The sequence below is a fragment of the Amphiura filiformis genome, chromosome 3 (assembly GCF_039555335.1).
Source record: "Amphiura filiformis chromosome 3, Afil_fr2py, whole genome shotgun sequence".
NCBI classification, from domain to species: domain Eukaryota; kingdom Metazoa; phylum Echinodermata; class Ophiuroidea; order Amphilepidida; family Amphiuridae; genus Amphiura; species Amphiura filiformis.
Genome location: NC_092630.1, coordinates 28,039,437 through 28,061,349, shown reverse-complemented (window position 1 = coordinate 28,061,349; position 21,913 = coordinate 28,039,437). Strand labels below are relative to the sequence as shown.

Sequence of the window (21,913 nt, the reverse complement as noted above, 5' to 3'; positions counted from 1 at the left end):
TATCTAATGGAATGCGGTTATGTTACGACATCATTTAGGGATTTCAATTCAATTTCCTAAACAATTATGATTTTGCTAAGTTTATGATGACAACAAAGCAATTCGCGTTAATGTGTTGCTCTAATTGACTGATGTGTGTTTTTTTTGTTGGAAATGTATCAAAATGTTGGGCACCATTGTGGGGTGATTATGATTAAATGTTCTTATGTGTCTTTTTAAATAGCAGAATGAAATTTAATTATATGCTCATTCAATACGTACTATGAATTGTGTACAAGATGCATTACCGGAAGTGTTCGACAACATGTTATCAAAAAAATCCAAAATGGCACCCATCAAAGTATAATTGAATGAATGACGAAATGACATACATCGCTCTCGTAATTTTACCTGCGCATCATATGAGCATTCTAGATTTTGTAATTTGGTAACAATTACCTCGTCTTATTAGCATACTGAAATATCAGAATGTTTTCATTGTCAACTTCGTTTTCATCATACACAATGTCTCTTGAGAGACAGCGAGAGACTATGCATTCTTTATGGCAACCATCATTTGGTACAATTTTACCTATTCAATCAATCACACATAATCAAATGTAATGTCTCTGAACATTTTAATCAATAGTGGGTTAATTGTGGCTGACAAGATGAGAGTGATGATACCGCATCAACAACCGATCTTGACTCAAGTCTGTTTTCCTCGTGTCACTGTGTCTTTGATTGTCAATATTGTATTCTGTTGGTGAGTGCTTCTCATCTCTGAAACGGTATACAGGTATTTCCAAATGGCCAAATTGTCATGGACTACCTGCATGTGGGAATTTACAGGTGGTTTTGTGGTGCTAGAATAGAAATAATTTTAAGCTTGTTGCTTTAATCGAATAATAACAAGCTATTTTCCCATAATGGTTACGGATTTCTTTCCTTGTAGGATATTGTCGATAGTTTTTTTGATGTCTGGATACTAAGAAAAGCATAGGATAGGACTTCTTGTATAGGTAAAAGAAACTAATGGTTTACGACACATGTTGCCGAAAGGTTAAACCATTGCTTATGGCAAGACTGGCATTGAGGCTTCGCCCGCGGGTTCTACTTCCCTCTTCATGCTCCCTCAGCAATTCAAAAGGGGTATCCATTTTGGCGACAGTAGCGATGTAAGGATATAGCGTATCATTCAATTGAAGCAAACTGTTACCCTGGCGGTACCTACTGCTCATATTCCTAAAACATCCCCATCAATGTTATTTCCCTGCTTGTTTTTGGTGAAGGATTATCGTGGCTGGTATTGCCGTAAACAGTGGTTCAGGGTAAGGATATACCCCGGTATTGGTACCTGATATGCGAAGGCAAACATTCTCAGCGAAGGCACTGAAATGCCGATCTTTGTCCAGCCTTTGACAATCAAATAGAAATGTATTCAATATTATGCCCGTCGCTCATCGAGCTGTACTGTATACTAGTGCCGACAGTTCAACGCCTTGTAATAAAAGTGCAAGATGATGTCAAGCCGCATGGCCACAAAGGGATGTAAATGGGCAGGCAAAAGGTGCTGTGTGTGTATATACTATACTGGAATGGGACTAACTATAGAGTGCGCCGCCATACTGAAACTAACTCAGGCAGCACATTCACAACCTAATAATAGTGTTCAAAATACAAGACTCATTTTCTGCAGCAGTGATTCAGAAAGAAAAGAGAGCTTCTACTATATGCTGAGGGATTGGACGATAGATTGCAGTTCTCATTATGCTCTATCAATTTATCTACATCGGGATTGACGTTTTATAGATTTAAGCTATGAAACCAATCTCAGGACAAATTCGGAAGCTCGTTCCCAGACGATGAAATAGAATTGACAGTTCTAGTCATTTCGTTTAAACAGGGTGGTGACATAGAAACCCTGGTGGAATGAACACGATGATGAAGGCTATATATACACAGCTAGTTATGAATGATGTTTGAAGAGAGTGAAAAAAAACGGGGTCGTGCGGGCATTATAATGTGTAATAACTGCGAGTTAATGCGTCTTTCCACCATTTTGGAATATTTGCTGAAGAGAGGAATATTAGGGGTTATTGCACTAAGAACGCCGAGCTGATATTACAATCTATTTACTCGCCGTGTGCTCGGCCACACAAACGTAATTAATAGGAAAATTGGCCGCTCAGTTCTTCGACCATTCGCAAGAGTTCAATATAATATATATGTATTTTCTCGGCTTTTTTACGAGTGGGCTAATAACAGGTTGGAAAAAAATCCTGTCTCAGTCAAATATAAGAGGTTGTACTGATCCCTTAAGTGTTTCTAGACACCTTTCCATAACGGTATTGTTTTGATAAACATATCATGCAGTGTCTCTGATAAGGTTGTCTGGTTCGCAAGGGCATATTCGTTTTGGAATAAATTACAAAGTGGATAATATTACCATCACAATTTGAAGATCAAAATTTATTTTAAGGCCAAATCACATTTTTTTCTTTATAATTGAGACATTTTAAGGTCATTCATTTAATAATTGCTCAAGTCCGTAATCATTTAATAAATGCTACAGTAATACAGGTCAGACAATCAGAAACAGTACACTTTGCAATTTGGGCATCATTTTTAACGTTTTGGTGTTATTATGTTTAAGTACATTTTTTGTGCTTCCATTATTCAGCCCTTATTTATAATCTGCCACAAATAGCTGTTTTTGTGTATTTTTTTTCCAAAGTTGTTTTCATATATTTTTCAAAAGCTGTTATCATATAATTTTCACCACATCATGATCACCATTTGATGATGATGAATGAAAGAGGCGTATGAATTACGCGGGTGTGAAAAACACAGGTAGCGAAACAGTTAAGCTTGACGCTTTTGCTTCTTGAGTATCATATAAGCAAACAATGGCACTACGCTTAGTGTTAAGTAATGTGGAAATGACACTGATCTACATTGACACACGCAAATCGCATGACCTATGAAGGCGGCCAGAGCGAGAATAAAAAGTGCAATAACAGCTTTAAAAACGTATGGACTCAACGTTATGACCATAAATAATTACCGAATAACAGGGAGAAAAGTGGGTTTCATTAGCAATATCATATTCTGAACACTTATGAGTGTGGATGGTGTCGCTGAATAATATTCAAACAATATTGATTGCCATGGTTATTTTATGAATTATGGCCTGGCCTTTTTATAACATTGGTCATGGACTTTTGCATCTTAGAAAAAAGTTTTATAATTATGCTGAAGGCAATAATTGTTATCCTCTTGAACCGTAATTAATATGTTGATTTGTTTTCAAGCAATATTGATGTAGACACGCGAGGACCAATACTCATTCGTATGGTATTTAGTCATTGTTATTGCGTGAAGTTACAGTCACTTGAAGTTATTAATTTGCACTTGCTGTCTACTGAAGATAGCATTCTACTGAATATAGCACTCAGAACATTTGACAAACAGCTATCTCCAGAAGATAGCATTGGAATCAGCGTCAGCTATCTACTGAAGATGAAGATAGCATTGAGCTACCAAGCACCTAGCTGTCTACTAAAGATAGCATTGGGAATATTTGCCAGATATCTTCTGAAGATAGCATTGAACTACCAAGCAGCTAGCTGTCTACTGAAGATAGCAAATTAGAATATTACTAACATATACTGAAGATAGCATTGACAACATTTAGCCGCTATCTACTGAAGATAACATCGAGAACATTTGTCAAAAAGCTATCTACTGAAGATAGCATTCAGAACATTTGCGTAACAGCTATTTATAGTGTTCAGAATATTTACTAAGCAGCTATCTACTGAAGATTGCATACATTTACCAAAAAGCTATCTACTGAAGATAGCATTCAAAGCATTTGCCAAACAGCTAGCTATCTACTGAAGATAGCAACGAGAACATTTTGCCAAACAGCTATCTACTGAAAATAAGTATTGAGAACATTTACCAACCAGCTATCTACTGAAGATAGCATTCAGAACATTTGCCAAACAGCTAGCTATCTACTGAAGATAGCATAATTGACAATCTTGTCAAACAGACAGAACACACTCTGTTGTAAATCCAACATATCTTATTACATAGGTGACACACTAGTATTATTATCTGTAGAGCATTGTGAATGTGACTGAGAGTAGCACATATACACATATGACGTACATAAACATGATATATGCAATAAACGAAGATGAAGGAGAAGATATACCAAAACAAAGATGACACTGCAATTTTCTTGTGGAATAGATATTTTTGGGAGATAAGACATTCTGAATAAGGAATTAGCTAATTATCAAGAACCTGACATTTTAACCAAGATATCTTCTGTGATAAATGAGATTGATTGAACAGTTGAATATATTATATAATGTATATATATCTTTTTTTCCCTTTTTGGCCCACGGTGATATACCATGTATTACTTAATTGATTGGTAAACTTTAACATTTTACTCTCTGGCAATCGGTGAGCATTAATGCGGAGCAAATTACCACAGTTTTAAAGACACCATTCGGAAAACATAAGGGGGTACCAAAGGGATTAAAGGGGGGTTCATCGTCCGAGTGAAAATTTTACTAATTAAGATCGACGGGTTAAAACCACATCGACGGGTACTTAAGCAGTAGTAAATGTGCGAGTCGGCCTTTCAGCGATTTTCCGCCCCAGAAAATTTCTCACCGTAATGTAAACGCAACTGGAGAAATGAAGGGCCAAAAAACTCTATCGTTCATTAGCAAGCGCCTAGCTGGGTTTGATCAAATTCAATAAGATGATGCTTCTGATCGTCGTGGTGGTAATACACACATTTTTGCGCGCTTTTGAACTGCCGAGTTTTACGCTCGGGTTGGTCAACACATGTCAGTGTGCGCGACAAGATGTGAAATGAGCTATGGTAAACACATCCCTTGATGCCGTAACCAAGAAGTGCCTCTTTGCCGTTTACTATCTGTCTCAGACTTAACTTGAAACCCCCCTTGTGGGACCACCAATAATGCACGCTTGGTCAAATGCATGTAATAGAAATATACAACACTGCTACACAAGATATGTGCGTATAGTGAGCAACTCTTATTTCTTTAGCATCATGTGTAAGAGTTTAAACCTCACTCATGATTCAACTATTTCGAGACACATAGATAAGACGTATCTAAAAGGAATTTCAATGAAGTTGTATACGCGCATAGGGGAGTTTGTTATACAGATTATTGAATAGTGTCATGCGTGAATGATTTGAGTGAGCTGAGAAATGGTAGCGAGCATTACAGAGAAAACATAAAGTGAGATAATTTCCGCCAGGCATCCTAATGGATCCTCATCACTCTAATCTGAATTAAGATCCCTACTAAGCAGGTGAACTGTGCCAAATGCATAATACAATGATCCTGCGACGTACTTGACTTGCGTATATACATGTACCCGACAGTATTTAATTGTTACACTATTCCATTAATTAGTGGTGATTCCCATTTTCATTTTGAAATGTGGGACGTGATTAGGATAAAAGAAAACCGCGGGGATATAAAATGAAGTGATAGGTGTGCGTATTTTCGCGTATACATGCGTGCGTACACTTGCGTATGCACAAATGGGTAATATTGCCTCAACATACATACCAAGTGCATAATAACTTTGATGTATACTATTGTAGGTATCACTTGTGTGAAGCAGATTATTCTCGATTTACAGCAGTACGTATTAATGTCGATTTTCCAGGGCCGGGAACGTCGTGTAGGACAGATTATAGCAAGCTTTAGATGATTATCGTGTTTGTGTGTGCGTATTGAAATTGGTCGCGGGTGTGCAAATGGTGGAGGGAGTGTTTATTAGTGTTGGTGGGGGTGTATTCATATGTATGTGTGATAACCTCTAAGAAAATTTTTGTATTAAATGTGTGGAATCAAAAAACGATGGCAAAATGAACTAAATATTAATACCAAAATGTTGTTGTTAAAAAAGGTCAAAGTTAAACCTAGTTCTCACTGCGTTATTAAAATTGACCGACCTCTTGATTACACCACGAGTAATTATTTTGATTCAAACGGATCGCCGATATCAGATTTTATTCTCAATATTTTTGCTTGGGACTTGGGATCGGTCAGTTCATCTTCCGTACAGTAAAGGTCTAAGTCCTTACGGGCCGTTCATGACATGTGTGCGTTGGCATATGATTAGCCTATATGTTTCAAGACTCCCAGAATCCCTCGCGGGAATCATCGCTCCATCGGCTCTGATTAAAAGACGACATGTTTCTTCATTAGTCAAATTCTCGATGAAATTTCTCTTCTTCATTTATAGTGTGTGTGGCTTAGCACTTTTTTTGTGTGTTTGTGTACACAGGCACTATCTCTTTTTTTTAGTTGTTGATGAAATTGTCCGAACTGGCGAGGGAAACGGTCCCGAGATAGTTAACTAAAGCTTGTGTAAAAATGATGAGAGAGAGGTTTGGTGAATTCTGTGAACACACTGGCAATGACCGTAATTAATTTCCCAAACAAGCAGAGTTCTTTCTGCACTAGATGACCGCGATGTGTGTTTATAAAGGCGAATTCAATTAGATTTAACAAGCCTGATTTCAATACTACTTTAGAGAGTGTTAAGCATTTAACATTTGCTGTTAACATTTTCGCGCCATTGTAACACAGAAGAAAGTGAAATCTATCGTCTAAAATCTGTAGTATTTTGATTTAACATCAATGATCTGGGGAACATACTTGCGCTGAATTCTATGGTTGACTTGCCCATAGTGTATGAAATACGTGTGAAGTGTGTGTAAAGTGTGCCATGTTATTTCCATGTTCTGAGCTAAATTAACGATTTTACTTGTGTCTGACTTATCAGTTACTGCATGGTTAAATTAGCTTTTTGCATACTGCGATATTATTATTTTGGTTTTGAGATATATCTGAATGTCACCCGAGGTCGATGACGAATTATATAGGCAATACAGTTTATATGCTATAGAAAACTACTCCTGATATATCTATGATTTAGGGGAATATACACTATCTCGGTGAATCTCCAGATAATTACAATGTCCCTGTGTTTTCCGATGAACAATTTCCCCAGACGATGAACAATATCTTTAGTTTGGGCTCGTGTTGTGCCTCTAGAGGCTCAGTTATAGAAGAACATGTAGTTGCAGTCCAGTCCGTCAATGACCGGTTATTTTACTAAATACAACCAGCTTTATTATACGTGCCTGTTTAATCTGATTTGGTTATATCTCTTATAATCGTAGAGTAATATATTTCAACATTTATTTATGATTTGATATAGCAATTCGGTTATTTTTCTGTTATAATTTTCATTTTAAAACCATCATGAAGAAAATCAATTATTGCTTCTTTAAAACATAAACAGCTGACTAGTTTAAAGATTTTAAATTTTTTATAATCTTTTAACTACTTGAAGTTAGTGTAACAGCCACTTGTCAGAAAATCTTGCGTACTGACGGAAGTTGTTCGTGCTAAATTGCCATGCGATAGGAAATAGTTCAAAGCATAACCATTTCTCAGTTTTGTGTTATTCATTTGTTATTCATTACAAGTTATATAACCATTTTTGCCAAATTGCCTGTGGATAGACCCTGTAACAATTTTACCTGCTGGTCTAGTTAGTTAGTGTGCATGCTGTTCCTTATGTTTTTTTGTGTACACAACTTGGGTGAAGTGCATTTGGATTCAATGAACCATTTGAATAGGTCCATGCAAGTTTGTCCTGCTTTCTGAAAAACTTTTCTGAAAGAATTTTTTGCGCTAGAGTTGTCGGCTTATCCCCTGCATCTATCAAACTCTTCGAACCGACAAAAATTCATATTGTGTTTTTGTATTGTTATCGGCGCAGATCTGTGCAAAACAGTTCGCAGCAAACCGATGAAGCGGCAAACACAAGGCCGTAATGGTATTGTTCCAAGTTCAGGCTGCTACTCAGTTGAAGAGGTCAGACGCGGACGTTGGTTTCATTTCATAAATGCACCCCAAAAAAACAGGCTAATCGGGAAAAGAGCGGGTCGGGTGTAGGTCTATGTGTAAGGTCAGCTACAACTACTGCTAATTCAACTCCATATTGATGTTCTATTACCAATGGAGGTAATCTTAAAGAAAAACTTGTTGAATACTGAGTTAGGGATTTACTAGGAAGCTCTCTCTACCCCCTACCTTAGCTAGACAGAACAACCTTGATTAACAGTCTTTGTTTTTTACCTTTCCTGACCATGCTGGCAGGTTGTTTTATTTGAAAATTTAGAATTAGTAGGGAACCGTGCTGCTAATGTCACGTAGCATTGGTAAAGGATAGTGTTGGTGTGGTAGTTTTGTACCGCTTTTGACACAATTTTGCAGCTGGTGGTTTTTTAATGGTAGAATGGCGTTGTAAGAAAAGGCGTGAATGTTGCAATTTGCAAAAAAGCTTGAATGACACAACATTGCCTTCATTACGATAAATCATTGTATTGTGATTCTAAGATGGGTTGAATGGTGGTTAAATAAGCACATTATTGAGCCATTCACAGATGACATATTATTTTTATCGAAAACGATGACATGGTGATAATGCTATAAAGAATGATATAGTTTTGCACGTGGCCCGATAAACAATCAATGTTTGTATTAGTCTTTTGATACTCATTAGTAATAATTCAAAATGGTTTGATCTTTGGAATCAAGAAAGAGAACCAGCATGGCAGTGATGTATATGATGCAGCAGTCGCGTTCTTCAGACGAGAACATCCGAGATTGACAGCGCTTTAGTGGTGACAGGAACATAGACACTTAATTGAATATTACTTAATAGGCATCCAATTCATCTCCTTCAACTGGCGGTTCATACACCTTTTGACAATCACAGCCGTTCAGATCAGAAATATATATCGCGTTTTAGGGTGAGCAAATGTGTCAAGTACATCGCCTACCATTTTTCTCGTTAAAACACGTCATCAACGTGAGTCATGGATAAAACCACTGCACATAAACATGGCTTGGTATTGAATACAAACACAGGAGGAAAAGGTTTCCTATTGTTCATTACCGTTAACTGAAAAGGCTACAAATCAAATTCTACTTTCAAAAGGTTCAAAGTAAGGTGTGATTTAATAATGTTTCGATCGATTGGAATGACCACAGTTGGGTGACCCGAACTAAAAATAACGGTAATTTACTGGGATATTATTATTCATTGCGAAGTGCCTGGTAGTAACAAAAGCAGCAAAATGCCGTTGAAAAAGCATGCATGCACATAACTAAAATGTAATTAAGCTGGTATCTAGTATTAATATATAGGTTGCCAAGTTATGATGTTAAAACTATGAAAGGTTGCCAAAAATGCCGCAATTTTGAGAGGCAGTACATGATTTTTGAAATTTGAACATTTCGGTAATTCCCGAAATTCTTTGCAAAGAAACCGAAATCACATTACGTCATCGTCACTGCGCATGCTTGACTGAGTCGAGCATGCGCAGTTACGATATGATGACATAGTTTACGTTTCATTTGCAAAGGATTTCGGGAGCTATCGCTAAATGGTCAATGGAGGGCTCCTAAAATGCAGTTTCATGCACGTTACCTTTCCTGATGACAGAATGATGCTCACCATGGATGAAGTTTGCAGCTTCGTCGTGCGGTGCCTGTAACCATAGAGAAAGAGAAAAATGAAAAAAAAAAGAACATGAGTGAGGATATACTACTGTTTGATACATAACGCATCAAGTGTCTCACAGATAAGTGCAGGTCAGAGGGGTCTTGTGCTTGGATAAAAAAAAACGCCAAGGAAAGAAAAAAAAAATCTTCATCAATCTGTGGAGATGCAAGATGATCACAGTTTCCACCGTCTTAAGCGGGGTTAGGTTGCTATATTGAACTGAAATGTCCAAATAGAGGTTCTGAGGAAATGGGTCTTCTTAGCCGAAGGATTTACTAAGGCAGAAACAATTACAAGACGGGGAGGCATCCGTGACATATGATCTACACGAGGTGTGGATGATATATGCAATATGGTCGTCAAGGCGGGAATCTCCCTAGAAAACGACTAGATTTTATCCTCACCTAGATTGTATTTCAAAGGCTTTGGCACGAATCCTTTCGAAGTGACACCCCTTAATCTTTTTTTTTCTCTCCCGCACAGTACACCTGTATAACATTGCTTTCACTTCGAGCTTCATGTCAGTCACTGAGTACACACAAAAGTGGCTGTATATTATTGCACAGAGATTCTGGATCTAGATAGTTTGTAAATACTAGGTGTTTAGCAAACCCCTTTTGCTATATACATTTAGTAAACGTCTTGAATAACACTGTGCAAGTTTGTCTAGAGCTTTATGAAGTCTAACTCATAAGTATCTCGGTATTTAGCCCAAATTCTTTGTGAATATTATGCTGAAAGTAAATTAAAGTGTATTATGTAGTGGGTACATGTAGTCAGACACGCGGTATTTTGTCTGAAAAGAATGGGTGAATAACCCATGTGCAGTACAAAAGCTAATATATGATACTAGGAACTGCTTGCCAATATAGCACTATGGTTCAAAATAGCCTCATACCCCATGACATAGTTCGTTAACCTCAATTTAACAATCATAGCTCAACATTTTGACCTTAAGTTGTGGAGTATGATATTGCGTACTCAACACATTCAAAGGTCATTTAATGGATATACAAATATATTGGGGTTAAAGAACTGTGTCCTGACGAGTAGTGTAGTAAAGAATGGCTGTAAAGAATGTACTGAGTACGGGCTCGCTCGGTAAGGAAAATGTGTAAACCATGAAAATAGGAATCTTTTTAAAAGTACTGAGTGAAAACGACGGACAACTGGGACTAGTTGTGGTCCCCATGTCACTACAAATTCAAGTTAAACACATTCATTGATATAATTGATAGGAAACCAATTGTATTTAATACAGTAGATTGACACCTGTGTATACCCCAAAGCAAAAATAATCCTTGCGCGCAATTTGGATTCACTGTACTTTAACACTACTATACAATTATATACATGTACATGTGGAAATGAAAACCAGCCAATATCGTGTATGCTTGGGCAAAGGTGACATGGTTTCCATTGAAAAGAATATTTTTATTTCATTGTATGATACAACAAGGCATGCAATACATGTAATAATACTCAGCCATGCAACAACAACAACAAACAGACTAACGTTACGTATTGATCAAGTGTATGGTGCAAGCAAACAAAAAATATTGTGAGTCTGATGCACAGACATATTTTCACGTTTTGAGTTTTGGATAATTTAGTTTCCTTGACATATTGGCCTAAAAATGTTATAAAGTTAAAGAGGATATAACTGTGGATGGTTGAAATTTTGTTTTGTTTCCTTTCTGTTTTTGCAATGTACAAATTGAACACTAGGCATGCACAACAAATAAAAGTCGTGAAAAATCAATATAAAAAGAAACACAGCATTGCTATGAAGTGTTTGTCAAAACTTAGCCACAGACAAAACTGATCTATCCTATCAAATGCTTTCCAAAACCCTATTAAATGTGAATGCCAGTGGGTATTAAAAAATGTTTTTCACTCACGATAGCGCCGGTTAGACCGGAGTGGCCGTTCCAGCTCTGCCAATATCCGACCTACCAAATGGGAAAAAGGAAACGGAAGGTTTGATCAATTCTTGTTCAAAATCAAACTTAAAATAACAATTATCCGGCATAAACAAAAATAAAAAATAAAAAATACATATTATGTTGATTTACATTCCTAAATTTGGAAGAGAAAAAAAAGTGAGTTCACATGAAACCACAAGTAAAATTTAGCCAAAACTTACGATGAAATCTTATATTTTTTGTTTGGTTTGCACATGTTTACTCAAAAACATCATCCCAATCAATATTATGACACTAACAACTTTATTAACAACTTTATGAATGAATTTATACAACCTATTAATACATGTATGTTATGATAGTAAGGTACAAGTTGATAGAAACAACTGAAGTCGGTGACATATCCTCCCTAACTAAGCGTGGTGAAGGCCAAGAACAAGCTGCCTTTCCAACCCCAGCTATAAATTATGTGGCACGCGAACAGCGTCTTATTATTAGGGCCATAAATCTGGTAGTTAACGGTCTGTTTTATTGGTACAATAACGAACATCCTAAAGAGTATCAACTTCTCATAAATCTCACACATCAACCTGGTTGATAGTTTAACAACAACACACAAATCATGTCAAACAGTATGGATGCTACTGTATTACGCATACATAAAAATGGGCAGTGCACTGTTTTGATGGGCATGATGGGTACTGAGAAATGAACTGGCAACTTGATGGTGGTGTAATTTAAAGTGATTGCCACTTATGCGATGGGCAATTTTCTTGGGAGAATAAATTTTACACCTAGTGATCGTGTAATTGATTTGACTTGATGTTATACAAAAGAGTACATCTTGGAACACACCATGACAAATTCGCAAATTGGTATACGTATTCCCTGACTGTAAAATGACCAAATTTTGTTGACCTGTCTCTACATCTAATCTTGAAAAAATACTACATTCCAGCTGGAAATACATAATTTTGCGTGGTAACGTACTATTCAATTTTGCATAACCATCCATCCCTATATAATGTTTGACCAGTTACGAAAATATTTTGAAATTATATTGAAATTAAAAATTATTTATGTCGTAAGTATAAATGCAACACAGAGGACAGAGAACAGAAGAAAAAAGAACCGATTCATAAGCATTGCAGTCTGCTAGAGTGTAAACAAAACATATCTGTTTGAAAGTGTAAAGTAATTATCAAATTTCAAGTACTACGCTATAAATTTATATTCTTATTACTTTTGTTTGCATTAAACTTCAAAATCTGGCACGAATTGGCCTCATTTGAATCCAATAAGGCTAACCAACTTTCTAGAGCCCAATACACATGGGATTACAACTAACTGACAATACGTACTATTAAATTGATCTAATAGTGAAGAGGCACTTGTTAAGATCTCAGGCAAAATCAAATATTTTATTTGCATTTGCACCACGGATAGCATTTACCGAGTGCTATAATCGATGTCATCCACGACTCATGTGTGAAGATGCTCATAGATTGACTATTGGCTAGTGATATTCAAGATACTACCGGCGTGTGTGTGTGCTTATAGTTGCCTGCATGTCTCTTACACAGATTTTGACCATGCTGACAGCAATACCCACATGATCAGTGCACTGATCTTTCGAGTAAATAGTAGTCTTCAAGAACAGCCGCGATGGCTTTCATTGCCTATGGCAATTGGGGATACCCATCCTCCCGATAGTCTCTGCTACGCAACTTGCACCTCACGCTTGATAAACACGATTATTATCTTGTCACTTAGCTATCTACTGTCTATGGTACAATTTGCTCTACCTGCTTTGTAATTCTTTATCTTCCCCCGATTTATATAAGCGGTCAATAGTACTAACTAAAGTGGTCACTACTTACGAGAGGTATCATTTAGCTCTTTTTGTAAAATTTGTCGTAAACACTTGAAACCAAATTCCTTCAATATTAATCAATGCAAGTCGTATTGAATATGGGGAACCCCCAGACCACCACAGGCAAATGTTTATTGTACGCTTAGTTGTTAGTTTGTGTCATTGATGTTTCAATTTTCCAATCAAATTGAGGTAAGGTTTAGCAATCAGTTGCTATATTACAAGTCATATGCATTCCAAACTCAGTAACATTTTAAAAGCATCATAGTTACATATTATTAACTTATATTTTTAAAGTATTACCATTACCTGACCTAGCTTAATTATTTGCAATGTAGTGTTAGGATGAAAACCCTCCTACATGTCCTAAAACAAGGTATTTAAAATAACTACAGTACTTCCCACAACTTTAAGATTGTCACAGAGTCAGTTAGTAGTAGTTCATCTGATCTGATATTTCATACTCTTTCGCGGTCCTTTACTTCAGAAGTAGCAACAACTTGTGGCTTGGTGTCAATTCACCATCAACACTGAACTCCGACAACAAGTCCTATTTCGGAACTAGGTCTACGTTTAAGAAATACTGCCAAGCGCATCATTTACTTGCGCAATGGAAATAGGATCCAACATCAAAAGTGTTTATAGTAAACACTGGAGAAAACAGTTATAGTGCTTGTATCCACACAAGGCTAACAAAGTGGTCAAGCCATCTTGAAAACTGAATGAGTGACCTGCTACTGGTGCTTGGAGTGCTAGCAGTAGCTCAAGGGCTCTTAGGATGTCATTTGGGGAGCTCGATAACATGATGATAGTGGCGGGTTTCTGCATGGTGATCATGCCACTTCAAAGTGGGTCACATAGAAGTAGTGGATTAGAAGCTTGTTGAGCTGTTCCAAACCTGGAGATCTCTTACATTGCCATGGCCATCGGAGAGCCTTCCTGACGACCTGAAAATACCGTGTATCAAACGAGTGGTAATAGGGAGCTCTTCCTGTGCAAAAATCCCAAGTGTTTGAATTGTGTCGAGAACAACATTGCGATGTTTTTTTACGATCATCATGTTGCAGTGAAAAGAAATCTAAGATTTGCTGCACGAAACTGACCCATCCGTACAGCAGTTGAAATCGGTGTGTAAATAGTACACTTGGTACGTTCAGGTTAAAGAGGAAGATAGATGACTCCGGATTTGTGTAATTCGCAATTTCAAGGAGGAAAAGTTCATTACTTTAAAGAGTGTGGTTTCACACAACCTATATTTTACAATAGGTACCAAGTAAGTTGCATGCTTCTGAGATTTACCGCAGCCCAATTTCCAGATGCATGCCAGATCACCCCACATGCAACTTCTTTAATTTAGTAGATGAAAATGAAGTTTGATGCCATTTGTCGAGTAGCGACCACTGGATTTAGAGTGGATCAATTAAGTATACATTTTCTCCAGCTGAAACTTTAGAGGACGATGTTATGAAGACGTAGAATGCACAAAGGAGGAGAAAGGTGCAAGACGTAGTCATGTGATATAGGGAAATAACACAATTGGTAAGAATGAGCCGCGCAAGTGACGGAGAAGTGAGAAACATAATTGAATAATTGTGCATAATTAAGTGGTTAGGTGAGAACGACAATCGTGGCAGATAGGGGTGCAAGGGTCCTTATATCAAAAACACAAGGCGCCAATCTCAACTTGAGTAACTCTATACCGTATGTAATTGCCTTCAATAGATTTCTAGAGATGATCAATTGGGAAAAATTCAAATTTGAATGAAAACTTCCACATGCTGTTCGAGTTCTTTTACTATTGCTAGTTGTTGATGTTGGTAGTGTTTGTTTCCGACAATGAATACGACGAAAGAAAAGAGAAGATACTACTACTAGTTTCTTTGATGTTCAAGAAACCAATTGATCATGGGTTCCATTAACGACCTGTTTTTTGTCTCTTAAATTGCTGGTTTATCGAGCAAAATGAGTGTTTCGTATCAATCTCACATTTAGCAAGAATTCAGTTCAGTTAACCCAAGTACTTGGTCACGATTGCAAAACACTTGGTCCTCCTGAAACCCTTCGCTCAATCATTAAATAAATGGATGTGAAAACCACTACAGCCGCTTGAGGTGGCATAGAGATCATTATACACTCACCCCAACCTAATGCCATAGGTTTTAATGAAGTGTTGTATTCATTAGGCTGATTACAAATCAACTGTTAAGCTCGGGGAGTAACCGGGGAATGCCACAAAGTGGAAGGGTTAAACGCAGTTAGAATTTCATTTTCTGAGTGCTTTGTGTTAGATAGTTAGATATATGTTCCCTTTGTTTCTGATGACTCTTCTTCTTCTTCTAAAATTCTTCATCCATGACCATGATGACAAGTCTAGACTTACAACACACCGTACTACGGACATTCACGCACAGTTAACGCTCGTCTGGACAGATTTGACAGGAAAAATCTCCAGAACAGACTTTACTTTTGATATATATCAAGCACACGATATATTTGATGATGATTTTGAGGTTATGTATTTTGTGTGAGAGACTATTTTTATAAACTATCTTGGTGACAATCCGTCGGTCATGCCTCTTGAGCCGTCAGTCAGTTGACAAAGATTGAAAAATGAAAAATTATGTCAGTGACAAACATGAAATTAAGAAATGTCAATGTCTTGAACTCACCCTTTATATTATTATTATTATTATTATTATTATTATTATTATTATTATTATTATTATTATTATTATTATTATTATTATTATCATCATCACGTCATCATCTATCAATTCTAAAAAATTTCTGGTAATGTGTTTCAAATCATTAACATGTTTCATATCATAATCTTTGTTCATTTCTTAATTATTGATAGTGCTCTATGATTCACCTCTCACATATTTTAATCTACTATAAGTAATAACAAATTAATTAAATATGTGGCACAGGATCAATTTGATGTTGTTCTTTAAGACTAGAAACTTGACCTTACTAATTGAGTTCGAAGTGGGATTTAAATCTTTGAAATATCGATGAGATATATCAGATTTGTTCAGATCCTTTTATCTCCCTAAATCCTGGCGATTGAGAGTATAATACTCGTTTATATCCAAACTCTATGTCATATCTGACCAAAAGTGACCTACATCAACTGGTCAAGAGGTTCTGGACGTCCACCACACTGGCATGGCGTCTGTTACCTGCTAAATCAGTTTATATACTTTCAATCGAAGAGTTGAAAGAGCTATATAGGAGAGAGAAGATGGTGGTTGCTATGTGGGATGAAACCGTTTACGCGGCTACCTAATCCTGATGAGTGAAGACATAAGACTCTTCAGTTCTGACCCGGCTGCAATCTGCCATTCCGGTCCAGATTGGCGAATCACCAGCAGCAGCAGGTCAATGACATATTTTGTAATTAGCTCTTTCTTGGTTTACCCAATTTGAGTAAAGCTGGTCTCTTTCTTCCTGGCAGATTTTTTAAATAAATGTTGGTGTATAAATGGAGCAATTATCTGAGATATGTAAGAAAGACCAGCGTGTCAAACTATAATATTGATAAATCTTTGTGGCCGGGTGGTTATATTACGGTACAAAATTGGCGCTTTTAACATCAGGATGCAGATTTTCGACCACCAGGCCGATTTGATTCGACGACCGATATGGTAGAATAACATGACACTCAGGGTTATATTACGTACGGTCCAATCTTCTAAATTTCAGATAGGGAGATGGATGGAGAAAAAAAATCTAGAAAAAAGAAAAAACAGCATCTTAAGTCATAAAGAAACCTCAGTTCAAATTACGTTGTGCCACGTTTAGTTGTGCAAGTGGTGTTGACGATGTAATATGGTGGGACGGGCGGCTAGTAGTGTAAACGTGTCAATGACCGCACCACTCCTGATACTGCTTCACAAACTAAGCAAAGCAAGAGATAGCGGAGAAAGAAGCGACTGGATGACAAATCTTGTAAACATCGCTCTAAATTGCCGCACAGACACAGGATGTTAGTTGCTAAAATTGCCTAGGTGAAAGACTAGCATGGTGATGTTTGTAGCTTCAGTGAACTACCACCAACCACCTCTACCAATAATAAACTTTCATAAAACCAGCAAATGGAAGTGAAAGTGGTTTATAGGGATCAACACCACGACATGTTATTAAGAAAATTTTGAGCTGATTTTAAAAGATTGGCAAGATTGGACCCACTTTGTGGATATACGCCTTGACTAAATTCATGAAATTGAGTGCGAAAAGCTGAATGAAAATATAGAAGTGAAATCTGACACCTCAGAATTATTCAATATCATTTTACTGCTAAAACCTGTGAGTTGGTTAGCTTTGTATTTAAGATTAATCTGTTTTGGCCAAATTGATACAGACCCACAAAACAGACTCCCAGTGGAATGAAAGCTACCAAGTTCCCACGGCCATATTTGGCACAATATTTAAACGAAATATATATGTATACATTTGTGATGAAAAAAAAAATAACACTAATCAAACGATGAATTTGAAGCAAGAAAACATGATTTATTAAGTCAATTTGTCGCAGATGATCGAATAATATCGTTTGGTCATTGATAATTACGTTGCCTTTGGGTGTCTTACACAAAACAACACAATTAGAGTTCAAATTAGCGGTTGGGTGATCAACATACACGTGGATGTGAAAAAGATTGATCCACCATAGTATAGCACTATTCATTCGTAGTGTTTGAAAATCAAACGTGATTTTTTTTCCTTCACTAAATAGATGTATGAAGACACCCCTAGGCCTTGTGTCTATCGGGTATTGTTTACCAGTCTCACCTATGCTAAAAGAGGACGATGTAGGGCCGCGGGGCATCATGGGGAATCCCAGTACATACAGGTCTGTCGTTTAGCATTCCGTGCGGCTCGGACAGCTTCCTTTTCCATTCAAATTAAAAACTGAACACAATCAGGAATGAGAATCGAGTAGCACCGAGAATCCTACCCTAAAGATATGTCTATACATACAAAACGCTACACCAAAAATAGCATGAGTTGCCAGACCCATATATTCTGGCCGTCGTGGGCAAACTGTCGAGTATCGTACTGCTCGGGATGCGGGTACTAGCAGCCGTAGGAAATGACGAATATATAACCCAGGGCGTTTTCATTATTCTATTCTATACACTTGATATTTTTGAAGGTCTTGGACTGCCTGAAAATATATCTATGTAAACAATATTTCAGAATAAATATGATAATATTGAATTCTTATGTTGTTGTGGAATCGCGAAGCCATGTCAATATAGTATAGTATTAAAGGCAAGGGAATCGTGTTATTTTTTATTGATAGTAAGAAAATCGATGACGATGACAAATAAGAATGATGACGATGATGATTATTAAGAATGATGATGGTGGTGATGATGACGATGAGAATATGGGAGGATTTTTCCCTATGTTTTTGGGATGATGTGCTGCAAAGTCCAATTATATTGTTTCAATTCTACTACTTACTACTAGTACATGAATCTGAGTGGATCTTATGTCTTTGTGGTGAAATAGTAACCATTATAATTAATCAATTTATTATTAATGACACAAGATATATCACCCTCCATATTATGTGAGAATGGCCACACGACTATGATTAATGGTGCTCTTGAGAATTCCTTAACACCTTCTGTGGCAATATGGACAATACAATACTATCACTTGAATTGTATCACAATAATTGTTTTCACTTAGTTACAGAAAAGGAAATACAATATCAACTTCAGGAATCCCATTACTGTTTGAAAATGAAGAATGAATAAGCTTGTACAACTTAAAAATCAAATCTGTTTGTATTCAAATTTATTCAAATTCTCGTGGGACTAGACATGACCTATTGACCTCTATTACCCACAACTCAACGCTTTGCGCATGCCCAATCCATTGTCATACCCTAGGCAACAGAACACATTTTTCGAGTGACCCGCTACCTTATGCCTCTTTTAAGTACTTGCATACGTTTCATATTCATAAAATACACACGAAGAAGTTGTATATTATCGTTGTCTGACTAGATATTTGAAATTTTGAGCCGTGAACTGGTGTAAAAACTACACTCCTGCGCCACCTTTTCTGGCCAAAAGAATCCCTGAAGAAAACATCTAACTTCTCTTAGTATTCCCCAAGTACAAGAATCCCAAGTGAGCTGATTGTGCGATATCGGTGATGCTGTTCTGAACTGGCAGACGTGTTTTGCTCACTTTTTTCCCTCAAAAGGACATTCGCTGTTGAAATGATGGAAAGGTGTATGAGAAGCGCATGATTACTATTACTAACCATATGCAATTGCCATGAACTCGTTCACTACTCCACGTGGTTAGAAATAAGTTAACACTTTTTAAAATTGATTTCCTGGACTGTTTTATTTTGTGATAAGAAATTGTTTAATCTGATCAGAAACAGAAAGCAAAACATTTTGTCAGTTTCACATAAAATTGGCCACACTATTGTTTGATTTTGCCACACAACACAACGCCATTGTGAACATGATAAACATTCCACTACGGCTATAGACATACGTAAGCTTATATATAACCAAGTACACATATGATGAGTCGAACTTGTTTTGATCGTCTTTTCTTAATTTTTAAATGTCAAAGTTGGTCGTCAAGACGTAAGTATACGGAGAGACTTTCGTCAAAGATCCAACCACATGGAAGATATATGTCACCCTCCTGAACTATGGCAACAAGAATAGTTGCAGCCACGGTGGATGTATTGAGATGTGTATAGAACCTTGAATGAGATAGAACACCAAAGGAAATATATCATGTTCTTTGAATAACACTTTTGCCAAGTATCAGCAGCTGGCCCTTTTAAAGCATTGGGATATTCCAGTTGAAATCCATACACCCCTATGGCAGACAAGACCTTAATCTTCCTCACAGGGAGTGTGAATTTCAAATGGCTCTATTTGAAATCTACGCCCCCTTGTGTGGGAGATTAAGGTTATGTCGTCCATAGGGTGTATGAATTTAAACTGGAATAGCCGATTCTAAATACAACTTTAGAGGGTACTTGTAAGTGACAGTCAGTACTGAGCTCTTAAGTTATAAAAGATGTTGATATCATGTTTATTCAACTACAAATCCACCTGGTTGGTTGGTAATTTTGTTTGGCTTTTTTGTCTAAACCAATTAATAAACAAATCATTATTACATGTTTGATTTCACATAATGTCGTTTACATGCAAAATTTGACTAATTTGTATATTATATAAGTTATAATTCCAGGTCTCAAATGCCAGAAGTGTGAGTCTCTTTAAGAACGTGCAGGATTATCACTTCAAAGAATCAAATTGTGATGATGATGCTAATGATGATGTCATGATGATCATGATGATGCTGACACATAACGTAAAACCCCGTCTACAAGCATATAGAGTGCTTCTGATGAAAACTTAATTAATCTAGGCGCCATTATTGAGTTTGAGCAAATGAATTCCATATCCAAGCATATACAAACAAGTATTATTGTAAGACCAATCTATTGTATTAGCATATTTACAGTTGTTTCGTGTGAAATTTAGCTTTCATCAAAGGCACTATATATGCTTGTAGACGAGGTTTTACGGTATTCAAAATTGGCCGTATGTATATAAACAGCAATATTGCTCTTTTCGGCCATCTTCATATTTATTACAATTGTAAAGGTAAGTTGAATGAACATTTAATTTCCGGCTAGACCAAAATGTAGAGAGTTTTTCACTTGTGTTCAGCGACTTTTTATAGCAATATAAGTATGAGATATATCTGATCATACTGATTGTTTCATCTCTTGTACAAGTAGAGTTACAGATAAATACTTTTCATTTGAGCCGCGTTTGATAATAACAGAAATTGGATTTTATGCATTTTCATTGAGTTAAATAATGGGAATACTTGCCAATTTTTATGTATCGGAATCAAGTAGCATACTTTTTTTGCCTATTTTGATGAACAAATTGGTACCTTAGAAATAGCTTTGCATCTGTGTACTTGATAATAATTCCATTGCCGTTTATTCAGTTCATGTTTAGAGACCTAAACAGGTGCAGCAGGTATTGTTTTTACTGCACGTTTAAGAGACTAATACCAAAATATGGAAATGAAATTGTGCCAAAATTTAGTATTTTGTAAGGAGGAGGAAATGAAAATCCCTGCTTCCAATGCTGTTCTACGTGCTCTGATTTCACAAGGTATTGTTAGTGCGAAAATGCCAATATTCTTTGAGTCCTGATGTTATGTTTAATAAATATGGACTACTATAAAAACCGGAGCAGACTACGTTTTGGCAAGGGTTTTCAACCTAAACAAGACATGATAGAAGTATACGGGTTGGCGCCAATATTGATGTTCAAAAGCCAACAAATGCAGCTGGAATTTTGGTACAAACCTTGCTAGATTTCATGTATACGGCGAGGTTTGTGTACATGTAATGAAATCAGAAATGGACAGATGAGATAAAAGCCCAATACATTGCTGCTTTATTAAATTTA

The 21,913-nt window shown here is 36.7% G+C and overlaps 1 protein-coding gene across 6 annotated transcripts in view; it reads right to left on the bottom strand.

Annotated features, from left to right (window-relative positions):
* Positions 1 to 21,913, bottom strand: part of LOC140148305 (transcription factor AP-2-alpha-like) — a 183,351-nt gene that overhangs the window by 46,113 nt on the left and 115,325 nt on the right. For 3 of the 6 annotated variants that reach the window (XM_072170203.1, XM_072170204.1, XM_072170205.1), the window contains 2 exons: positions 11,532 to 11,582; positions 9,556 to 9,616 (listed from right to left, as the gene is read on the bottom strand). In XM_072170203.1, coding sequence (XP_072026304.1) covers positions 9,556 to 9,616; positions 11,532 to 11,582 — 112 coding nt within the window. The remainder of the gene's footprint in view (positions 1 to 9,555; positions 9,617 to 11,531; positions 11,583 to 21,913) is intronic. The other 3 variants (XM_072170207.1, XM_072170209.1, XM_072170208.1) reach the window with 3 other exon arrangements.